At 32.6% G+C, this 19,363-nt stretch overlaps 1 protein-coding gene across 2 annotated transcripts; it reads right to left on the bottom strand.

Annotated features, from left to right (window-relative positions):
- Positions 1 to 13,303: 13,303 nt before the first annotated feature.
- On the bottom strand, positions 13,304 to 19,018 carry LOC107950680 (thioredoxin reductase NTRC). Of its 2 annotated transcripts, none has more exons than XM_016885569.2 (10): positions 18,678 to 19,007; positions 17,316 to 17,523; positions 17,103 to 17,208; positions 16,658 to 16,923; positions 15,780 to 16,059; positions 14,908 to 15,015; positions 14,641 to 14,727; positions 14,409 to 14,513; positions 13,814 to 13,944; positions 13,304 to 13,677 (listed from the first exon to the last, which is right to left on the bottom strand). In XM_016885569.2, exons 1-10 carry the CDS (start codon positions 18,883 to 18,885, stop codon positions 13,617 to 13,619), a joined length of 1,560 nt encoding a protein of 519 aa, XP_016741058.1. In that variant the 5' UTR covers positions 18,886 to 19,007; the 3' UTR covers positions 13,304 to 13,616. The 2 variants fall into 2 exon arrangements, 1 of the variants encoding a protein (XP_016741058.1); XR_005911259.1 differs by lacking the exon at positions 13,304 to 13,677 and adding an exon at positions 14,189 to 14,299 and having other exon boundaries at positions 13,813 to 13,944; positions 18,678 to 19,018.
- Positions 19,019 to 19,363: the final 345 nt, after the last annotated feature.

Raw genomic sequence — 19,363 nt, 5'->3', positions numbered from 1 at the left:
AAGCTTTGTAATTTAGTAACACTCTTTGGCAAACTCCCCTCTAAAATTGCCTTGATCTTTTTTGGGTCTACGCAAAATCTCTCTCTATCGAAACCTCATAACCCAAGAATGTTATCTCTTTAAGCTAAAACTTAAACTTTCTATGCTTTCCGAACAGTTCTTTCTCTCGTAGAATCTGTATCATAGTTCATAGGTCAGTGTCATGATCTTTTTTCAGCTCACGAATGCACTACAATATCATCTATGAAGACCACCACACACTAATCCAAGTACTTATGGAACACTCTATTCGTCAAATCCATGAATGCAGCAGGTGCATTTGTCAATCCAAAGGGCATGACCAGAAATACATAATGCACATACCTTGTTCTAATTGTTTTCTTTAACCCATCTACCTCCTTCACCTTAAATTGATAGTATAGAGATCGTAGGTCTATCTTTAAGTGCATTATGACACCTCATAGCTGGTCGAAACATGTCATTGATTCATGGCAATGGGTACTTACTTTTAGTAGTCAATTTGTTTAACTACCTGTAGTCGATGCACATCCTCAAGCTACCATCTTTCTTCTTTACAAACAAAATTGGAAACCCATGGTGACACACTTAGTCGAATCAAACCTCTATCAAGCAACTCCTATAATTGTATCTTCAATTCTTTAAGCTCTTTTGGTGCCATATGATCAGGTGTAATAGACACTGGCGAACTACCAGGGTATAGTTCAATGTCAAACTCCGTCTCGCAATCTGAGGGTAAACCAACTAGCTCATCCGTAAGCCAAGCCCATGTCCCAACCTCGTGGATTATTTGAAAGTCAGGAATTTTAAGGGGTGAGCTTTTAAAGCCCAGCGTGAGTCTTACTTAAAATATAATAGTGAATAATTCACATTATTCAGAAAGATGATAGAAAGTACAACAACAGGCCAATTTAACATGATATGCATGGCAATGTAAATGGAGAATTTGTTTCAGAAATCAATGTGTAGTTTTCAGAAAACGTTCCTACCCAACTCTGTTACACACCATAAAAGAGTTCACCTAGAACTCATCTATCTATTAACACACCAATATTGTGGACAACCCACCAGATAATGTAGACAAGCTACCAAATACAGATAATTGTGGACAAGCCATAAGAATTGCAGATATACTACCAGATAAGGTGGTTAAACCACCAAAATATACAGATTATTAAACTTCCAGAATCTTCCTCTGTACAATTTTATCCCAACCCTATGCATGTGATATGGCATACAAAATACAATTTTTCAGTACGCATGCTTAACATGCGAATCATATTTCTTTGCATATTAACACAGAGAACATCTTTTACATACAAGTCAAATCTAATGATTAGAAACAGTGTCATGATACAGTATTTTTCATGCAAAACAAAATATGGCCATTACATCACATATCATTAGTGTTGGATAAAAATAAGCAATGTATCTCATCTATCATTGAATCACACAAAACAATCATAGTATAACATATATAAATGTGTTGAATTACTTGAATTTCAATCGTTTTAACAAATTTAATAACCCATTATTCGTATACTTAGTGTACTCAAATGATTCCATGTCTCACGATCTTAATCACAGAACATTAATTTTATACTTAAATTTATTAAATAATTATATTCATATCACACGTTGTTTATAAGTTAAAACCTACACCTTGGTTTAGTGGATCTAATGAAACCCTTGACACCTTTCCACGTCCATTCTTAGATCCAACCCATCCAATCACAGATCTGAATCCAAAACAATGATTCGCCAATCATGTTATTTTATTATCACCCTCATTCTTTTTATAAAAAATTTTTAAATCCAAAAAATAAATATCCAATCCATACTTTCGAATACAGGTTAATAGTGATCCAAATGGTTGGTGATTGATTCTTCATTACAATCAATATTAGGTTAGCACAAAAATATCATTCGGTCAACACTCAAATGACTAGGAAAAAGAAATGGACGATGTCAAAAATTAACAATACTTACGATGTAGATAAATCAACACGATAATGATGACTACCAAGGACTAGAAGCGATGGAAATGATATTGCAAACTGAAAAATATATAGGATTTTTCCTATATAATTCATCACCTTTTTACTTAAATTTTTTGTTAAAACCAAGTAATAGTTTAATAAATTAATGAAATATGTGAAAACATGAAATTTGGACATAGAAATTATTAAAATGTGATTTTATACTTTATTATATAGTTTTCATGCATAAAATTGCTCATTTTATATTACTTTGAGCATATTATATTTTTAAGCTATAAAGTGGGGCATGCATGATTAAATTAAATAATAAAATATAAAGTTATATTTAATAATTCATTTTTAATATTTCATTAATAAATTGGGTTTAAATTAATTAAGTAAATTGATTAATTAAAGTGGTTAAATTATATTATTTGGTCATCTAAACTATCTACTATTTTTGGACAGGTCTGAGAGTTTTCTACTAATTGCAAAACCGTCCAAATTGGGGACCAAGTCAACCCAATTTTCGCCTGTACATGGCTGACCATAAATCAATTTTTAGTTTAATTACACAAGGTTCTTGAAGATTTAAAGAAATCAGAGATTTTCCCGAAGATTTGCTGGTGACAAAGCCTTAGTCCTGAGTTGTTGTGGCATTCAAATTGACCAAAAATCAAGGAAAAATCAGCCACATTTCCTCAATTCATGGCCAGCCACTCTTGGAGGAGGTTTCAAAGGATGGACACTCTGAATTTTAGCAAACTAGCTCCCTTGCCTCACCTATAAATAAGAGCTCATTTCTCACTTCATCCATCATCCATCATCTCATCCTCCCTCCCATCTCTCATCCTCTCTCTCAACTCTCTTAGCTCTCATGTCTATCATCATCCTTGCATAAGGATTTTAGCAAATTAACTTCTTAAAGATCCCTTGGTCGGCCACCTTGGAGAACCATCAGCAAAGGAGCAATGCAAAGAAGCGAAGGAGCGTCAGTCAGAATCTTGGGTGACAGCCATTCTGAATTGGGTTTAATATTTCTTTTCTTTAATTTAATATAAAGATGTTTGCTATGTGTTCTTTGTTCTTGTTTACAACAATGATAGCTTAATTTTATTTAAGCTAGGATGATATTTGATAATATTTATTTGATTCATACTTATAATGTTTGTGCCTCAATCGATCATGTTTTCAATTAAAATCAAGTTTGTATTTCGTTCATACGTGATTGAAATGTACTTGAATTAGCTGAATGATCCTAACCAGACGACGGCTAATGGACACATAATTGAAATGTGCATGCTCAGTTTAGATCCTAACCCGATTAAATTGTAGGTTGCATAACAACCCTAACCAGGCTCTGTTATCTGTATAGTTTTTAGATTTGTGTTATTAAATTGTTTCAAACCTAACACGTCCCTGTTACCTCACACGAACGTTAAGAAACCCTTAGTAAATAAGGATCAGTAAAATGCGTATTTACTAAGTAAAAGAGTCCGAAATGACCTAATTTGGTTTCCAAACTCATGAAAGATCGAGTTGTCATGGAATGTTTTTTCGAATATTATTAAGCATGATGATATAAATTAAGTTTAATTAAAGTAATTGTCCTAGTTTATTTATGTTATAATTGTTGCAAATTGTGTTAAATTTTGCTAAAATCTATTTCATTCATATAGTCTGCATATTAGGATAATTTACATTAGGGATCATTGCATCTAGTTTACACCACTTCTCAACTATATTTTTTTTTATTTTTCAAATTGTTAATATAATTTTACAAATTAAGTGACTTAGCACAAATACAATCCCTGTGGAGATGATAACTTGATACTTACTTATTACTTGATAACGACTGTGTACACTTGCACAAACCTGAGCGTTACAGATATCTAGAGAATCAAAACATTTAACAGAGTAAATTAATTAAAGGTTATAATCAATAATAATATTGACATGAGAAAGAAAAGAGAAGGGGAGGAAAATTGTTAGGATACGGTGGAAATCTTGTGATTGGCGATGGTAGACGACGATGATCATGGAGGCGATTACGACAGTGGTAGGTGGTTAAGATGGGCGGCGCAAGGGCGGCTCCAAGGTGGGGGAGTAGCGTATGGTTGTGGTCAAGATAATGGTCACAAAAATTAAAAGAAATGAAAGCAATGGAGTGGTAAAGAACAACAAGAAAGGGGTGGCGCAAGGTGGTTGGTGGGAGGAGAAATGAGAGGTTTTTGCTAACATGAAAACAAAATGGTGAGTATGGCTACAATGGTTGGAAGGCTACCCTAGTCAAACTCACTCATTTTGGCAACAAGAGGGGACAAAGGATAAAATTTTGGATCATAGGGGAAAAATGGGTTATAACGTAATATAGTTATAACGTAATATAGGTTCGCAAATAAAAGCATTAAGAGAAATATAATGAGTCACAAAAAAAAATAACTAAGTCCTAAGACAAACAAAAAAGTCATCAAAAATATATATCTAAGCCTATGTTGTTGGTATATTAGTTAAGGATTTTTTTTTAGATCAGTTATGAAATCAAAGCTTAAAATTGAAAGTTATGACATTTTCGATTTTAGGAACTGATTTGAGATAAATCCAAAATTTGGAGAATTGTTGTATAGTTAGAATTGAGCTATTATATGACTTCCATATGCTATTAAATGTTAATTGGAATAGTTAATTGAGTTAAATTATGATTTAGATCAAGAATTACAATCATCGGAGGACGTACGAAGAAAAGGGAATATTGTTGACTAGTCCCTATTAGCTAAGCTAATACAATTTTGTTAGGTAAGTTCATACAATATAACTAAGTTGCTATTGGTAATATTTATATTTGATTTTGAATTGGTGATTGTTGGTGACTATGAATTGTGGTATAATGTAAGGATAAATCCCGATGAATTTAGTAAAAGTATCATATACGAGGTTACAGGTTAATGTCCGAAGGTTTCGAGCTCTAGCATGTGTTCTGGACTTCAGGATACAGGTATGTTAATCCTTGGCCAGGTTATTTGTTGTATAGGTTTAACCCTAACAGGTAACTAGGCACTATTGAATTGAAATGGTACCAAACTTAAATGTTGAGATAATCCCAATGAACTTAGTAAAAGTCTCGTATACATGGTTACCGATTGATTTTTGATGATTCTAAGCTCCTATATTTGTTGTGGACTCAAAGATACATATGACACAAGTTTAGCTTGGACGAGTAACCTAATGTCTATTTATAGGTTTAGCCCAGACAAGTAACCTTACATGTATATATAGTCCTAGCCAAGCTATCTACTATGTGTATTGAGTTCTTTCACAATTTTTCATCGAGTAATATAGAATACATTAAATGTGAAATTATGGTATCAATAATGGTAAATGATGAACTGAAATTAGTATGTGAAAAATGTTGGTTTGAATTGGTATATTGCCATTTGAGAATCATAAGTGTGATCAAATATCAAATCTCACATTGTTAATGTTGTTGTGTAATGCCTTGATAGGTGAAATTGTTTTGCATAATGATTTGTTTAGGTTTAATGATTAAGGTAAGTTAATTGTTTATATTGTATGAGCTTACTAAGCATTCGTAATACTTACTCGTTGTCACTACTTTCTCTGTAGAATTTGAACATTCAGAACAAATTGATCAGATCTACGAGAAGCCCACACTATCTATCTCTTATTTCGATGGACTTTTGGTTGTTTAACTCGGTTATATATGGCATCTACTTAGGAGTGTCAAGTGATTGTAATGTTAAGTAGGTTTGTGGAATATTGAGGTTGAATACTAGTGGCAACTTTTGGCATATGATAAAATGTTTATGTTCAATGTTCTAGTATTTGGGGTATGTTAATATGGATGATTATGTTCATTAGGTGATTGCATATATGCGATTTGTGGCATGAATTGAATGTATGGCATGAAAAGGATTCAATAGTTGGAATGGTTGAAGTAGTTCATATAATTTTGTTGTGATTTGGTGTCAAATGTGGCATATTGGTTAGATGATTAGGTAAATGTTGTATGGTATGTTTTGGCATGGCATTGACATGTTTTGGACAGATTCTTAATGATTAAAAATGCATTTTAGGTCACTTCTTAAAAGTTGGATTTGAATCAAGCACCAAATAGCCTACAACCAAAATGGAAACCAAGCGTTTCGTGGATCAAAAACGCCGAATCTCATCTCAATCATCATTTGTCAAGACTATTCGAAGTAAGTTCCTTGGCTTGGACAGGGCACTTAGTCCATGTCGCTATTCTTGGATCCCGGGGGAATATGTTCGATGGAATAATTTTTTAGATGTATTATTGCATCCCCAAGGGTTAGGCCCATTTTTTTCAGGTCAGTGGAATCTTTACGCTCAAAACCCCGATTCAAGTAGTCATTTATTTGGTACCTCCCAGGGATCAGGAACTGCCATTCTAACCCTTCTCGGTGGATTCCATCCACAAACGCAAAGTTTTTGGCTGACTTTTTCCCCACACGGGCTGAGACACAACTGTATGTCACACATAGGTAGGTGACATGGTCATGTGCTCACTGGAAATTAGAGAGCATTTGAACCACACATGTAACATCCCGAATTTTAGGCTAGTCAGAATAGTGGTTTCGAGACCACAAATTTGACGAGAAAAAATTTATTTTCATTATATTTTTATGGTCTACGATTTCAAAAAATGATTTCGTGAAAATTTCGTTTGAAAATTTTGACGTTTGGACACTCAATTTAGTCAAAAAGTCTAAATTGCAAAAAGTGCAAAAGTTGAGTTCTACATGTTAGAAGTGTCCAATTGTTATGAAATTTTAAATTGGAGGTTCTTAAATGGTAATTAGACCATTGGTAAACTTGTTGGACAAAAATGAACAAGAGATACGTGAAATAGGAAATTTTTAATTTGGGGGCATTTTGGTCATTTAGTAATTAAAAGAATTAAAAAGACCAAAATAGCCAAAAATTTGTCCATCTTCTCCATGGTGAACGAAATCAGCAAGGGGGAAGCCATATTTAGGGTTTTAAAGCTTCCAAGCTCCATAGTAAGTGATTCCAAGCCCCGTTTTTAATGTTCTTTATGTTTTTAGAGTCCCGGTAACTTGATTTAGCTTATTCTAGCAATAATTTAACCTAGGGTTCATATTTGGAAAAATACCCATAGGTGAAATGTGTTTATTTTGATGTTTTATGGTAGAATATGAAGCTTGAAATTATGTTAAATAACTTTTGCTACCCGATTTTAATTGAAAACGAGTAAATTGACATAATCAGTAAAAATACCTAATGTTCGTAAGTGTGTGTTAGAGTGAGAATTTGATGTTGCCATGGAAAGGAAAAATGTTCAGCATGTTATAAAACATAAGAAAAAGGAATAAAGTTTAATTTTCGAGCCTAGGGGAAAAATTATAATTTTGTGAAACTTTAGGGGCAAAAATGTAATTTTGCCAAAATGTGATTTTTGGACTGGATTAAATAATGTGAGTGTTAAATAAGTTAAATGTGTTATTATAAGTCAAGAAAGACAAGTAATTGACTTTGATTAGTGAAAAAGGAAAAAATGAGAAAAAGTATGAAATTTCCCGATTGAACATTCGGAATAAAAAGGGATACGAATCAAGTGACAGAAATGATCACATGTGTGGCATGGACTGTGTGTAGGCCACTATGTGAAAGTGAAAGTGATGGTCATGTGTGTAGTACTATGTGCAGGCTACTACGTGTACCAGAATGATAGGTCGCATGTGTAGTACTATGTGCAGGCTACTATGCGTACCGGATAGCTTCGATCACATGTGTAGTACAATGTGCAGAGGCTACTACGTGTATCAGATAGTGATGGTCACATGTGTAGTACTATGTGCAGGCTACTATGTGAACCGGTATCATTAATTATAAGGTGGTTGCTATGTGTTGATCCCACCGGATATCATTGATTACAAAGGGTGGTTGCTGTGTGCTGAATCCACCGTGTATCTGTTATTATTCCGAAGTGTTCATCGGGAAATTGACTAAATGAAAATACATGAGATCATGTAACGATTAAGTGTGATTGAATGATGAATATATGTGTGGAATTGAATTGAATAATGATTGAAAGTGAAAAAGTGAAATTATGAAAAAATAAAATTAGCAACAAAACAGTTTTGGACAGTAACAATAGTGTGACTTTGAAAAATCACCAAAAATGATGAAAATTGAATTTTAGAGTGAATAAGATATTAAATGAAAGCTTAATGAGTCTATTTTTACATAAAAGAAACAGAGCAAGCAAAAGAGTTATATATTTTGAGATATTGAATTTTAGTGAGGCAGGGTCAGATTGATTTTGAAATCCCCTGTTCTGACTTTGGAAAATAATTAAAAATTGTACAAAAATAATTATGAGTTATAATTTATATTATTAGAATACTTAATGAGTCTATTTTTTTAAAAAATAAACATAAATATAATCTGAATTCTATACAATGAGATAATTCATTTTTAGTGAAGAGAGGTTAGAGATGTTGAGCAGTGAAACAGGGGTGACTTTAAAGAATAAATTGTATTTATTGGCTAATCCAAAAATTCTGAAAATTTTATGGTACGAATATATGTGAGTCTAGTTTTGGATAAAATTAACATAACTTAATTTGGAGCTCTGTATCTCTAGATAAAAATAATTTAGTGACTGTAACTCGACTAGACAGCTTTGAATTTAAATACAAGTGAATAATGAAATTATGTATTATGCTATTTAAGCATGTTATATACATAAAGGATGTGGGATGGAGAGGAGGAGGAGGACAATAAATTATATGAATGAATTGTGTATAATTGGTTAAATGTCTGATTATAATCGATAAATGTTGAAATAGGAGTGATGCTTATATTGGTGCATTATTGGTCATGGTAAGCTCATGAGAGAAAATAAAGTTTCATAGCATATGCATGTGGTATATTTGGCATGAAATGATGTCATGAGTGGCTCATGAATTAACTTGTGTTGGTAAGTTGATGCATAATTATAGTATTCAAATATATACATATTTGTAATATTTTGCTATGTGATTCGGAAAGAGGGGAATAAATAGCATACTGAAAATTCGACCATGGTGCTAGTTTATGTTAAAGGAGTGTTTTATGGCATATCTTAAGTAATGGAATGTTATGAATTTTGAGATTAATTTTCTAGTTAAATAAATGACAAATGAATTGATTGCGTATTCGTAATTTTGACATATGCTTGGTATATGAAACGTATTAATATATGCTTGAATAAACTTTAAGTATTTGAATGACATGGATTTGATGGTGATAAGATTCGAACATTGAATTCATGAAGCACAGGTGATGTATTATTGTTGTGTGATAGCTTGGTTCAAGAAATTGGTTAGGTAAATGGTAAGTGAAAGCGTTTATGGATATAGAAGAAAATTTGGGGTGAATATGAAATTTAGCTCAATTAAATGATTTCATCAATTAAACATTGTATATACCAGAATGTGTTAGTGAATTACATATTCGTAAATTGACGTTCAAAGTTCAGTTAGTGATATAAGAAAATAACATGAAAAGATTTATGATTGTGATTAATATTGATTCTGACTTAAAGTTGATTCATCAATATTGGATTGATTTAACAGATATATTGAGCATATGAATGGGTATGTATTGGGCCTCGTAAACCCTAATTAGAGACTCGAAGATAATAATTTGAAAGTTTTTAATTTGGATGAAATTTTATAACTCGGTTTAATATGTTTATAAGTGTATTTATTCTGGTAATGCCTCGTACCCTATTCCAGTGTAGAATACGGGTAAGGGGTGTTACAATGTGACATCACCAGATTCGGCCCAAATGTTTAGGCCGAGTTTGGGGTGTTACAACACAGTTCTCGATTGTCGCACGGGCTAGCAACACACTCATGTGAGTACTGTAGGTTTGGTCATTTAGTTTTCACACTATCTCAGTTTGTTACACGGCCCAGCCACACAATCGTGTGACTTTTGATGAATATTTGCAATTTAACCCACACGACAATAATGAGTTACGCGGTCTGGACACACGATCATGTGACTCCAATATTACACGGTTACAACTTGTTACACATCCTAGGCACACGACTATATGATCCCCTATTTTGAAAATTTTCCCTACTTTTGAAATGTTTCTAATATGGTCCTTGTTTTTGCTTTGGCAACTTAAGAGCTTTCATAAGCTCGATTGAGATTCGGATTAGTTTGTAAATTATATTGTTCATGGATTATGTAATGATTTTATTGTTTAATTGAATTTTAAAGTTGGATTTGTATGTTATTTACTCTATTAACGGTTGTAGCATCCTATAACTGGGGTCTGATGACCTGACCGGGGTTGGGGTGTTAGCGTAATGGAAACAAGAAAAGTTGGCTAGAATAGAGAGAAAAATGACTAAAACGAAAAAAAAGAACTTAGAAAAGTCTACCCAAACTAAGAATTTTTGTTCTCGTTGTTCTAATATTAAAATATCCTAGTATTTGAATAATGGACTTCAAAATATGAGAACAAAATTTGAAAATTTTAGGTTCTAAATTCAATACATAACTTTTTTTCTCTTATCCTTTTTTTTCCCTTTTTTTTGAATAAAAAGAAATTAAACTAGAACTAAGTAGTTGAAATTTTCAAGAGTTTAGAAGAACTGCAAATTTTGATCAAAATATTATTTTTCGATGTTTTGACAATCTTTTTGTCTTAGGTGTCAGGAAAAGTTGTAACAAGTGAAGGGGTTTAACTTTGAACACCAAGGATCCTAGCTCTAATACCAAATGATGCGAAATCCTAGATCAAACTAATCGAACAAATGCTTAATGTTGAATTTGTTAAGATCAAACAAATTTTCTTGAATCGAAATTGAATGACTTCTAAATCTATAAAATTTCTTAAAACAAAGAAACAACAAGTTAGAATAAAGCCTAATAAATGAAAAACAATTTACTTAAATAAGAAATAAAGTAAATGAAATGGAAAAGATTGAGAATTGAAGTGATTTGTAAAATCTAGGCAGATTTGTGTTTTGAACTTGATAACTCATTCTAATCTTTTGAACGATCCCTTAAAATCATAAAAAAAAAGTGTATATTAAAATATTAGAATGTGAAAATTATGAAATTGAAAATAAACACTTAAAAATTAATTCGTATCAGAAAGATCTAATCAAAAAGATTTGAACAAAAATAAGAAATAGTTTTGAGCTAAAAAGATGAAATCGATAGATGAAAGATGGATAGATGTTTCTATGCCTCCTTTGATTCTAAAAGAACCAACAAAGACAATCACAAGACTCCAACTGACCCTCTAAGGTAGGAACCTTAGCACTCGAAGTGTGAAGAAAATACAAATACCACGATCAATAGGTTGAGTTGCTGCCAAGTCTTCAAAAAAAAAAAGAAATGAATCTTATAAAAAAATCACCTCTCAATGTATATATTTTTATTGAAATTGAAAATGTCTTACAATGGTGGCTTTATACCCCTTAGGAGTTAGAAAAAATAAATTTAAGAAAACTCTAAAATTAGTCAACTAAAGGCTAATAATAAGATAAATTTTAATACTAAATTTAAGGAAATATAAGATTAATTTTAAGGAATTCTAGTGAACATAAAAAAAAAAAAACTATTAAGATTTCTAATAGGCCACATGCTACTCTTATGCCTTTAAAGAAAAGTCTAAAGTTTAACCCATTTTAGTTGGGTCTTAATCCAATTGCGCTTCTAAAATATTGATAGTATTGTCTTCGTGATACAAGCCTAATGTTCCTTTCTTTTCATTTCTTTCATGCAATTGCTCTAAAATTCCTTGAGATTTGAACAAAACCATGAATTCTATCTTTAAGTTGTTTGAATCTTGAAATTGTGATTAGCCCACTTGAAAAACTCGAGTCCTTCAAGTTCCTTCATGTTGTCTGAGCTTATGGTGCATATATCATTTACCTTTAATAACATAATTATGTGTTCGGATAAATTTTAAAATAAATTATTAAAAGAATTATGTGTACTAATATATGATTAATCAAGGCTTGATATGTTGAGAAATTTTGCATGAAACGGTAATAATAGTAAATTGTCTTGAAACTTATAAAAATGAAATTTTGATATATTTTGAGAACTTAAGTGTTATACCGTGATTTTTGTAACACCCCTGGAACTACTATGCTATATATGTGGTACTAAATTGAGAATTTGCATAATAAATATCTCGGTTAAATGAAATAAGGTTTATGGATACCGAAGAAAGTTGAAATAAGCTCTATATGATAAAATACTAATATGGGGTATAAATTAAATTGTACAATAGTGAAAAGTGAAGGGGTCAAATTGTAAATATCCAAAACCATAATCATTTAATCATTTTAGTTTAACTCGTTAACATATAATTATGGTAAAATGGAGTTCCATTGTGTACTTACCAATTCTCCTAATTTTTAAAAATGAGCTCAAACTTCTTTCCTTAATTCAATCAAGGACTTGATCCCTAGCGCTTTGTTAGTTCCATTCCTCCTCATGAACATGTATAACAATCAATTATTAATTTAAAGTATGTAGCTTGTAATATAACACTTGTTAAAGATATGTGACCCAAATTATTATTAAATAAAGATACAAGTGGCAAGATAAGGAGATCTACAAAGGCCAAGGCTGCATAAGTGAAATCCATATAGAAATATACTTCCTCTATTTGATGTTGATTAGATTAAAGTGTTTTAACCTTACTACATTACTTCTATTTGACTTTGATTAGAATATAATTTTACAAACCTATAAATAGACGAAGTCGTCTCTCCTCTTATATTATTCGAATTCGACAAAACGAATTTTCTTCTCCTTTACTCATGATTTTTTCCCAAAAGAGTTTCAATATGTAGATTCTATTTTTCTTTTCTTGTCATCATCGACGTTCTATTTTTACAACACTAAATACATAATCCAAGCATGAATGCAAACTAAATCCTCAACTATTTAAATTGCTAAATAATTACAACTTTAGTCCTCAACTATTTCCAAACATTCTTTCAAGATACTCAATTTAAGTATATATATTTCAAACTTTACCCTACATTCGGAAATTTACTATTTCTGCCTCGAAAAAGTGCCCTTACCGACACCACACTTTTTCGAACCTTACACTGCATCAGTTATGTATGAGAAATTAACATTAATGCGCATCCAATTCTGGTCCCAATATGGGGTAAGCTTAAAAAGCAAAGGACATTGTATAAATCAGAAATTAGTGCATTTGTTTTTTTCCCAGCGAGCGATGCAAATTGCAAAAGGAAGAAAGAGTTACCATCTCTATCAATGAAATTCTACTCCATGAATTTGACCAAATGCACAAACTTGTGTCAGACACAACATATACAGAAATGGCTGCCAATTGTTCTGGGTCAGCAGCATGTAGTCAACCTTGTAAACTAAGTTCATATATGAAAATGACCAAATATTAAAGATTGGAACAAAAAATTATACATGCAATGGCAACTCTCATGTGTAGTTAATGGATACATGATATCAGTTTATAATTGAAAGCATTATTATTCAACTAACTTTTCATAAGAAACAAAATTGAATTTCAAAATGATGATAGCCAAGAAACCACAACAATACTCATTTATTTGCTTCAATGAATTCTCTGTATTCTCTCTTCATTTTGACCCCAGATACAGTCCTGCAGAACCGGCAACAAAACAAGGTAACCATCTTACACATTATAAAATTTATCTCTTCTGCAACAAACCTAGTCAGTCATCAATTGATTAGCAAGTTAATTTTGCATATACAAGAAAAGAAGAGGTTTAGCCAACCTGAGCATCTCTTTATTTTTGAAAAACTGCACACATGGGGTACCCATAATTCCAGCAGCTTCAGCTATCTCCGGATCTTCCTCAATATCAATTTCGATAAAATGTACATTCTGATCAAATTCATCAATCACCTGTAAAAAGACAGAGTAAAAGCTAAGCAAAATGAAAAGTCGTTTAATATTACACTAACTATAAGGAGTATTTATGCTTTAGAGCATTTAAGCCAAACTCTCAAGCTATGCCGAAGGAATTAGATCAATGACATAAGCAAATTTCCTAAAAGAAATGAATCCAAGCTCATTAGAAACCAAGTAAAGTACAATAAATCTTTGTACGCAACATCCAGTTTCTGGTTTCACAAGGTATTTTCCTTACCAGCTGGCTGCAAGGCAAGCTTTTAGTGAAGCAATATGATGCAATATTTAACTTCAGTCATAATCACCCGGAATGAGATTTACCCAAGCTTAGTAGTCTAATCTATGCAACCTTGAAACATATAAAACTACATACAAATCAGCATTGAAATTTTCACCAACCAACTCGAACTATGGAAGCTAAAGCAAATGAAGTATTGAACCAATCAGAGCTAATATACCTTGCTAAGAATTGGCTTCAAAGTCCGACATGGACCACAAGTTGGTGAAGTATATAATACACATATAAGCCTCGGACTCTCATGATACAACTTTCGCAACGCATACTGGAATAGGAAAAAGAATATTAGTTTAGAGATAAGATTCTAGTGAAAACCAAAAAGGATAAATATTTGATACCTTAAACTTAAATGAAACAAAATAAAATAAAATCGAAGCCAATTAGGTACAAACCTGGCCCTTGTGTTTTGTGAGTGTAATGTCAAAACCTTCTTGAATATCTCTATCCGTCAGTTCTTTCTTGACCTCTTCAGTTTGAGGCTGTAAGATACATGATCATGATAAAGATTGATAAAAGCATGTGTGAATGTGATAATAAATTTGAAGGGGCTTAGTAAATAAACAGGTTGGAAAAAAAAGCCGATCATTAAGTACAGGAAAAATGTACTTGCAAAATATAATACAAATGCCAGAGTTCGCATTCGATAGAAAGAAAAATACCTGATGAAACTCGACAAGAAGATCATTTCTAACAAGGTATCGTTCAACAGATAAAGCAGCGATGCATCCAGATCCAGCAGCAGTTACAGCTTGTCTCCACTCATGATCCTGTTAATGAAAAGAACAAAAGGAGTTACAAGACAAGTTTTTTTATAGTACAGACTTTCTCCAAAGATGTACAGTTAGTTTGAATTTATCTGGAAAATCAAGCACTGTCATGTTTCATGTAGGAAGAGGACACAGTAAACATTCAAGGACTCACTGATTTTCTTTATCATACATGGAACTGAAAGAAAATAAGTCATCTTCCATGGTTATATATATGTTTCCTTGATTCATCAGTAAGTTCATGTGTCATACAGGCTTACTCATATTCAACACCACAAAGTAAGTATGAATGAATGGGAGGCTGGCTTCAAACACAAGGGAAATCTTAGGAAAATATGACATACCATAGGTCATTGTACGGGATTATAAGAGAGAAAAGTATACCAAAAGTTTGGCCTGTTGAATTCATACCTGATGAACAAAACAAAGATTCACACTCTCATTATTATAATTGGGTTACTCTTACCCACCAACATTCCAAAAGCAAGATGAGAGCATTTCATTATCCTTTTCCTTGATGTTTCCTATATTTTACCTCCTTCAATTGATGCTAGAGCAATCCTTAGATTCTTTAGATGCCCTTACTAAGGTATTATGAATAATTCCAAAACACAAGTGTTTGCATTGTCAGATTAATATATTCTCGAAAGGCTCATGTGAACATGCCCTGAATTCTGGCAATGCTGGCACGCAAATCTCAAGGTTTTGGGAAGATGAAATATTTGCTGACTGGTCACAAACCAACATGAATAAAGGAAGATTACCTGCACGTCTCCTGCTGCAAATACACCTTCCACAGAAGTTTTAGCAGTACCCTCCTCTACTAGCACATATCCAGAGCTATCAAGTTCGACTTGACCTTGCAACAGCTGGCTATTTGGTGAATGTCCAATACCATAAAACAAGCCCTTTGCCTCGAGCACAGATTCCTCTCCAGTATCAATTCTTCTGGTTAATATGCCTGACATTTGACCTTTTGTATTGCTAACAACATCCACGGCCTCTGTATTGAAGTGCAAGGTGATATTTGGATTGTTGTAAACTCTGAAACATTCGCGATAATTAACCTGTTAAAAAAACATTCAGGGAGTTGAAAACTCAACATACATACAAACTGTTCATTAGTACACAATGCACCACAATCAAGGTAGCAATTAGAACCACCATGAGAAATTTCAGCTAGCACTAGAACTTACTGCATTTAAATAAAAGAACAAAAGGAGAAGTAAAAATCAGAAAGTCACCACAACATGGCCGAGCTTCTGAAAGGGCTACTGGAAAACCAACCTTAAATTCTTAAGTCTCACTCCCAAACAAGGACCACAGAGCACAAAAATGAAATGAAATGGAATAAAACAAGGCCCACAAACAATCAGGAACCTTTTACAGTAAGCATGTCAATTGTCAACAATTTGAACATCCTCTAACACACACACACACACATATATAACTTCTGCAAGAAAATCAGTAACATATGGGTTTTTTCTGATAGTCATGAATCCAGAACTTTTGAAAAGACATCTCACAAGCAAGAAAAACATTACATATACCTCTAAGCAATTTGAAAAAACCAATCATTAAATTAAGATGTAAAATATTGGCCATAAAATTTTAAACAAAAATAACAGTTGGTAAAACTCACCTATCTTGCATTGCTTTTGATGCTCTTAGTTGGTCCCTACGAACAAGCAAGTGAACGTGACGAGCATATTTTGTTAAATATATTGCTTCCTCAGTAGCTGTATCACCTCCTCCAACCACAGCAAGTACTTGACCTTTAAATAATGGTGATGCTCCATCACAAATCGCGCAAGCACTAATTCCCCTGCTCCAAAATTCATCTTCACGAGGTAACCTTAACCTTTTTGCTGTAGCTCCAGTAGCAAAAATAACACTATGACACTTAACCTGAAATAGAAATGTAAGGAAAAATATGAATAAAAAAAAGTGCCATAAAAAGAAAAAAGATTCAAGGAGTAATGAACATTGGGCATAATGTTGTGATTCAAGTCATAGTTCTATCACCATGCTAATAATTCAATCATCTGAACATAAAAACAAAAGTAACCAACAGAAATTCACATCACCTCACGTTCACTACTCTGTATTGTAAAAGGATTAATTCTAACATCAATGTGTTCCACATCTTCTTGGAACAATTCAGCTCCCCAACGTTCAGCTTGTCGTCGCATCCTAGTCAAAACACGATCAGGACTCCAATTATATAACTCTAGCTGAAACAGTAGTTATCAATAAAATTAGCAAAGAAAGAAATAGACTTTCATCTTTCTTTTAAATACCTATCCATCAAATCTGGACCAGTTATTCCATCAGGAAAACCAGGGAAGTTCTCAACTTCAGTGGTAGTCATCAACTGGCCACCAGGTACACCACCAACTTGATATCCCTCGAACACTACAGGCTTCAAATTCGCACGAGCTGCATATATTGCTGCTGTATATCCAGCAGGACCTGAGCCTATGATGACCACATTCTCAACCAATTTACCTGCCAGAAGAAACACAGAAGCATTACTCATGCTCTCAATGTAACTTGGATATAAACATGAAGGAAAACATAACTCTGGACCTGCCTATAACCTAGCTCAAATAGAAGTTAACATGACATCAGTAAATGTTGTATGATATACATAGTGATATTAATATTATGAGATTAGGAAGTAATTTTGCCATTAATATAATGCCAATAGTTGATTACATGGATACCATTTCACAAATTATACTTGTGGTGAACTTAAAACTCTATTTGATTGTTAGTGTCATTAATTGCTTTTCGCTTTCTTAGGCTCTGGATGGTCTGTTTACTTTTATTTATTTATATTTCGCTTTCATTACTTTTTTTTTAGGTGGCGAACCTTGCTATCTGATTTTGGGGCCAATTAAAACATTGAGTATATATTTACAATACAGAGTAGTTTATATATATGAACTAAATGTTCATAAAAATATATTCCAAAATTTTTGCGTTGTTTTTTCTTTTTTCCTTATTGCAGTTTTTATTAAAAAAATCTTAAAAGCAAAAAGCAAAGGCATCAACCATAAAAATTACACTTATTTTATATACAATAAGTAAATGGTACACATCCAAATATACATATTTTTCCCCATAGAGTTAAATATCACGTATTTTGCCACTCACAAAACTAATGTTTTAATTTTTTTAAATATATATATTATTTCCATTTATCCAAACACTTCATTGTTTTACGGGAAGTAAAATAAAAGCAACAACCAACATAAAACTGATTATAGTGATAACCATCAGAGAAAAGATTCTATTTTATCAATTACTGCATGCGTCACTCCGCATATTTCAGTTTCAGTCAGTATTCACATTGCTGCAAAAAGGAAAGAAAACTATTATCATATATGAAAATTAAATGATAAATATTTATTTTAGTACATCCATCAACGGTTTTGATGAATGAAAATCACATAGAATGCCACATGCTCCTTAACAATTTATTTGAAAAGAAGAAGAAAAACCGCAGTGTTTTTCATGTTAGCTTGAAATGGGATTAATTTAAAAGGAAAAACTTGGCAATACAATTATTCCTAACTAAATATATACATAAATAAAGCTGGCAGTAGGTCACCATTTGAATATAGAAGAAAAGAAAAAAGGAAGCAAGTGAGAAAGACCTGAAGCAGCGGGGGTTTCGACGGAGGCCTTGGGGCGGAGAGAGGGGGGGCGATGGCGCGTGGGAGGAGAGTGGAAACGGAGTGCGCGTGGAGGGGAAGAGTAGAAGAAGAAGAAAGGGTAGGAGAGAGTGGACATAGGAAGACGGTGGTAGGTATAAGGAGTGGAAGGGAGTGGGATACCGATTCGTATGTTGGGAGAAACAGCCATTGGATTTCAGACCATACAAAAAAAATTGTAAGAAAAAGAAACCAAACCCAAAACCAAAGCCAGTTTTGTCTTAAGAAGAGAAGTTCCAGGTTGTCTATCTCTAGCCTCATGCCTTCCAGATAAGGACTCCACTTGTTTTTTTCCCTTTTTTTCCTTCTTTTTTCCCGTATTATTTATCACTATTTATATTTTATTCTTCCTATTTTGCATTTCCCTTGCGTACTTCACAAAAAATAAAATAAAATAAAATAAACCCCTAAATTTCTCTGCAATTTTTTTATCTACTTTTAAACTCGAGTTAATTAGCAAAAACGCTGATTTTAAAATTTAATTATCTATTAGGTCGTTTTTTTTTAAAAAAATTTGGAGAGAAAAATGGAAAACAAGTCTAGTAGAACATATTTTCATCCACCGATAACTTTTTGTAATGGTTAAAAAAAATTCAACGGCAGTGTTTTTTTTCAAATAACTAGAAATT

This window comes from Gossypium hirsutum, chromosome D03 (genome assembly GCF_007990345.1).
Source record: "Gossypium hirsutum isolate 1008001.06 chromosome D03, Gossypium_hirsutum_v2.1, whole genome shotgun sequence".
NCBI classification, from domain to species: Eukaryota; Viridiplantae; Streptophyta; class Magnoliopsida; order Malvales; family Malvaceae; genus Gossypium; species Gossypium hirsutum.
The sequence above is the reverse complement of the archived record's forward strand: the minus strand, read 5'-3'. Positions and strand labels throughout refer to the sequence as shown.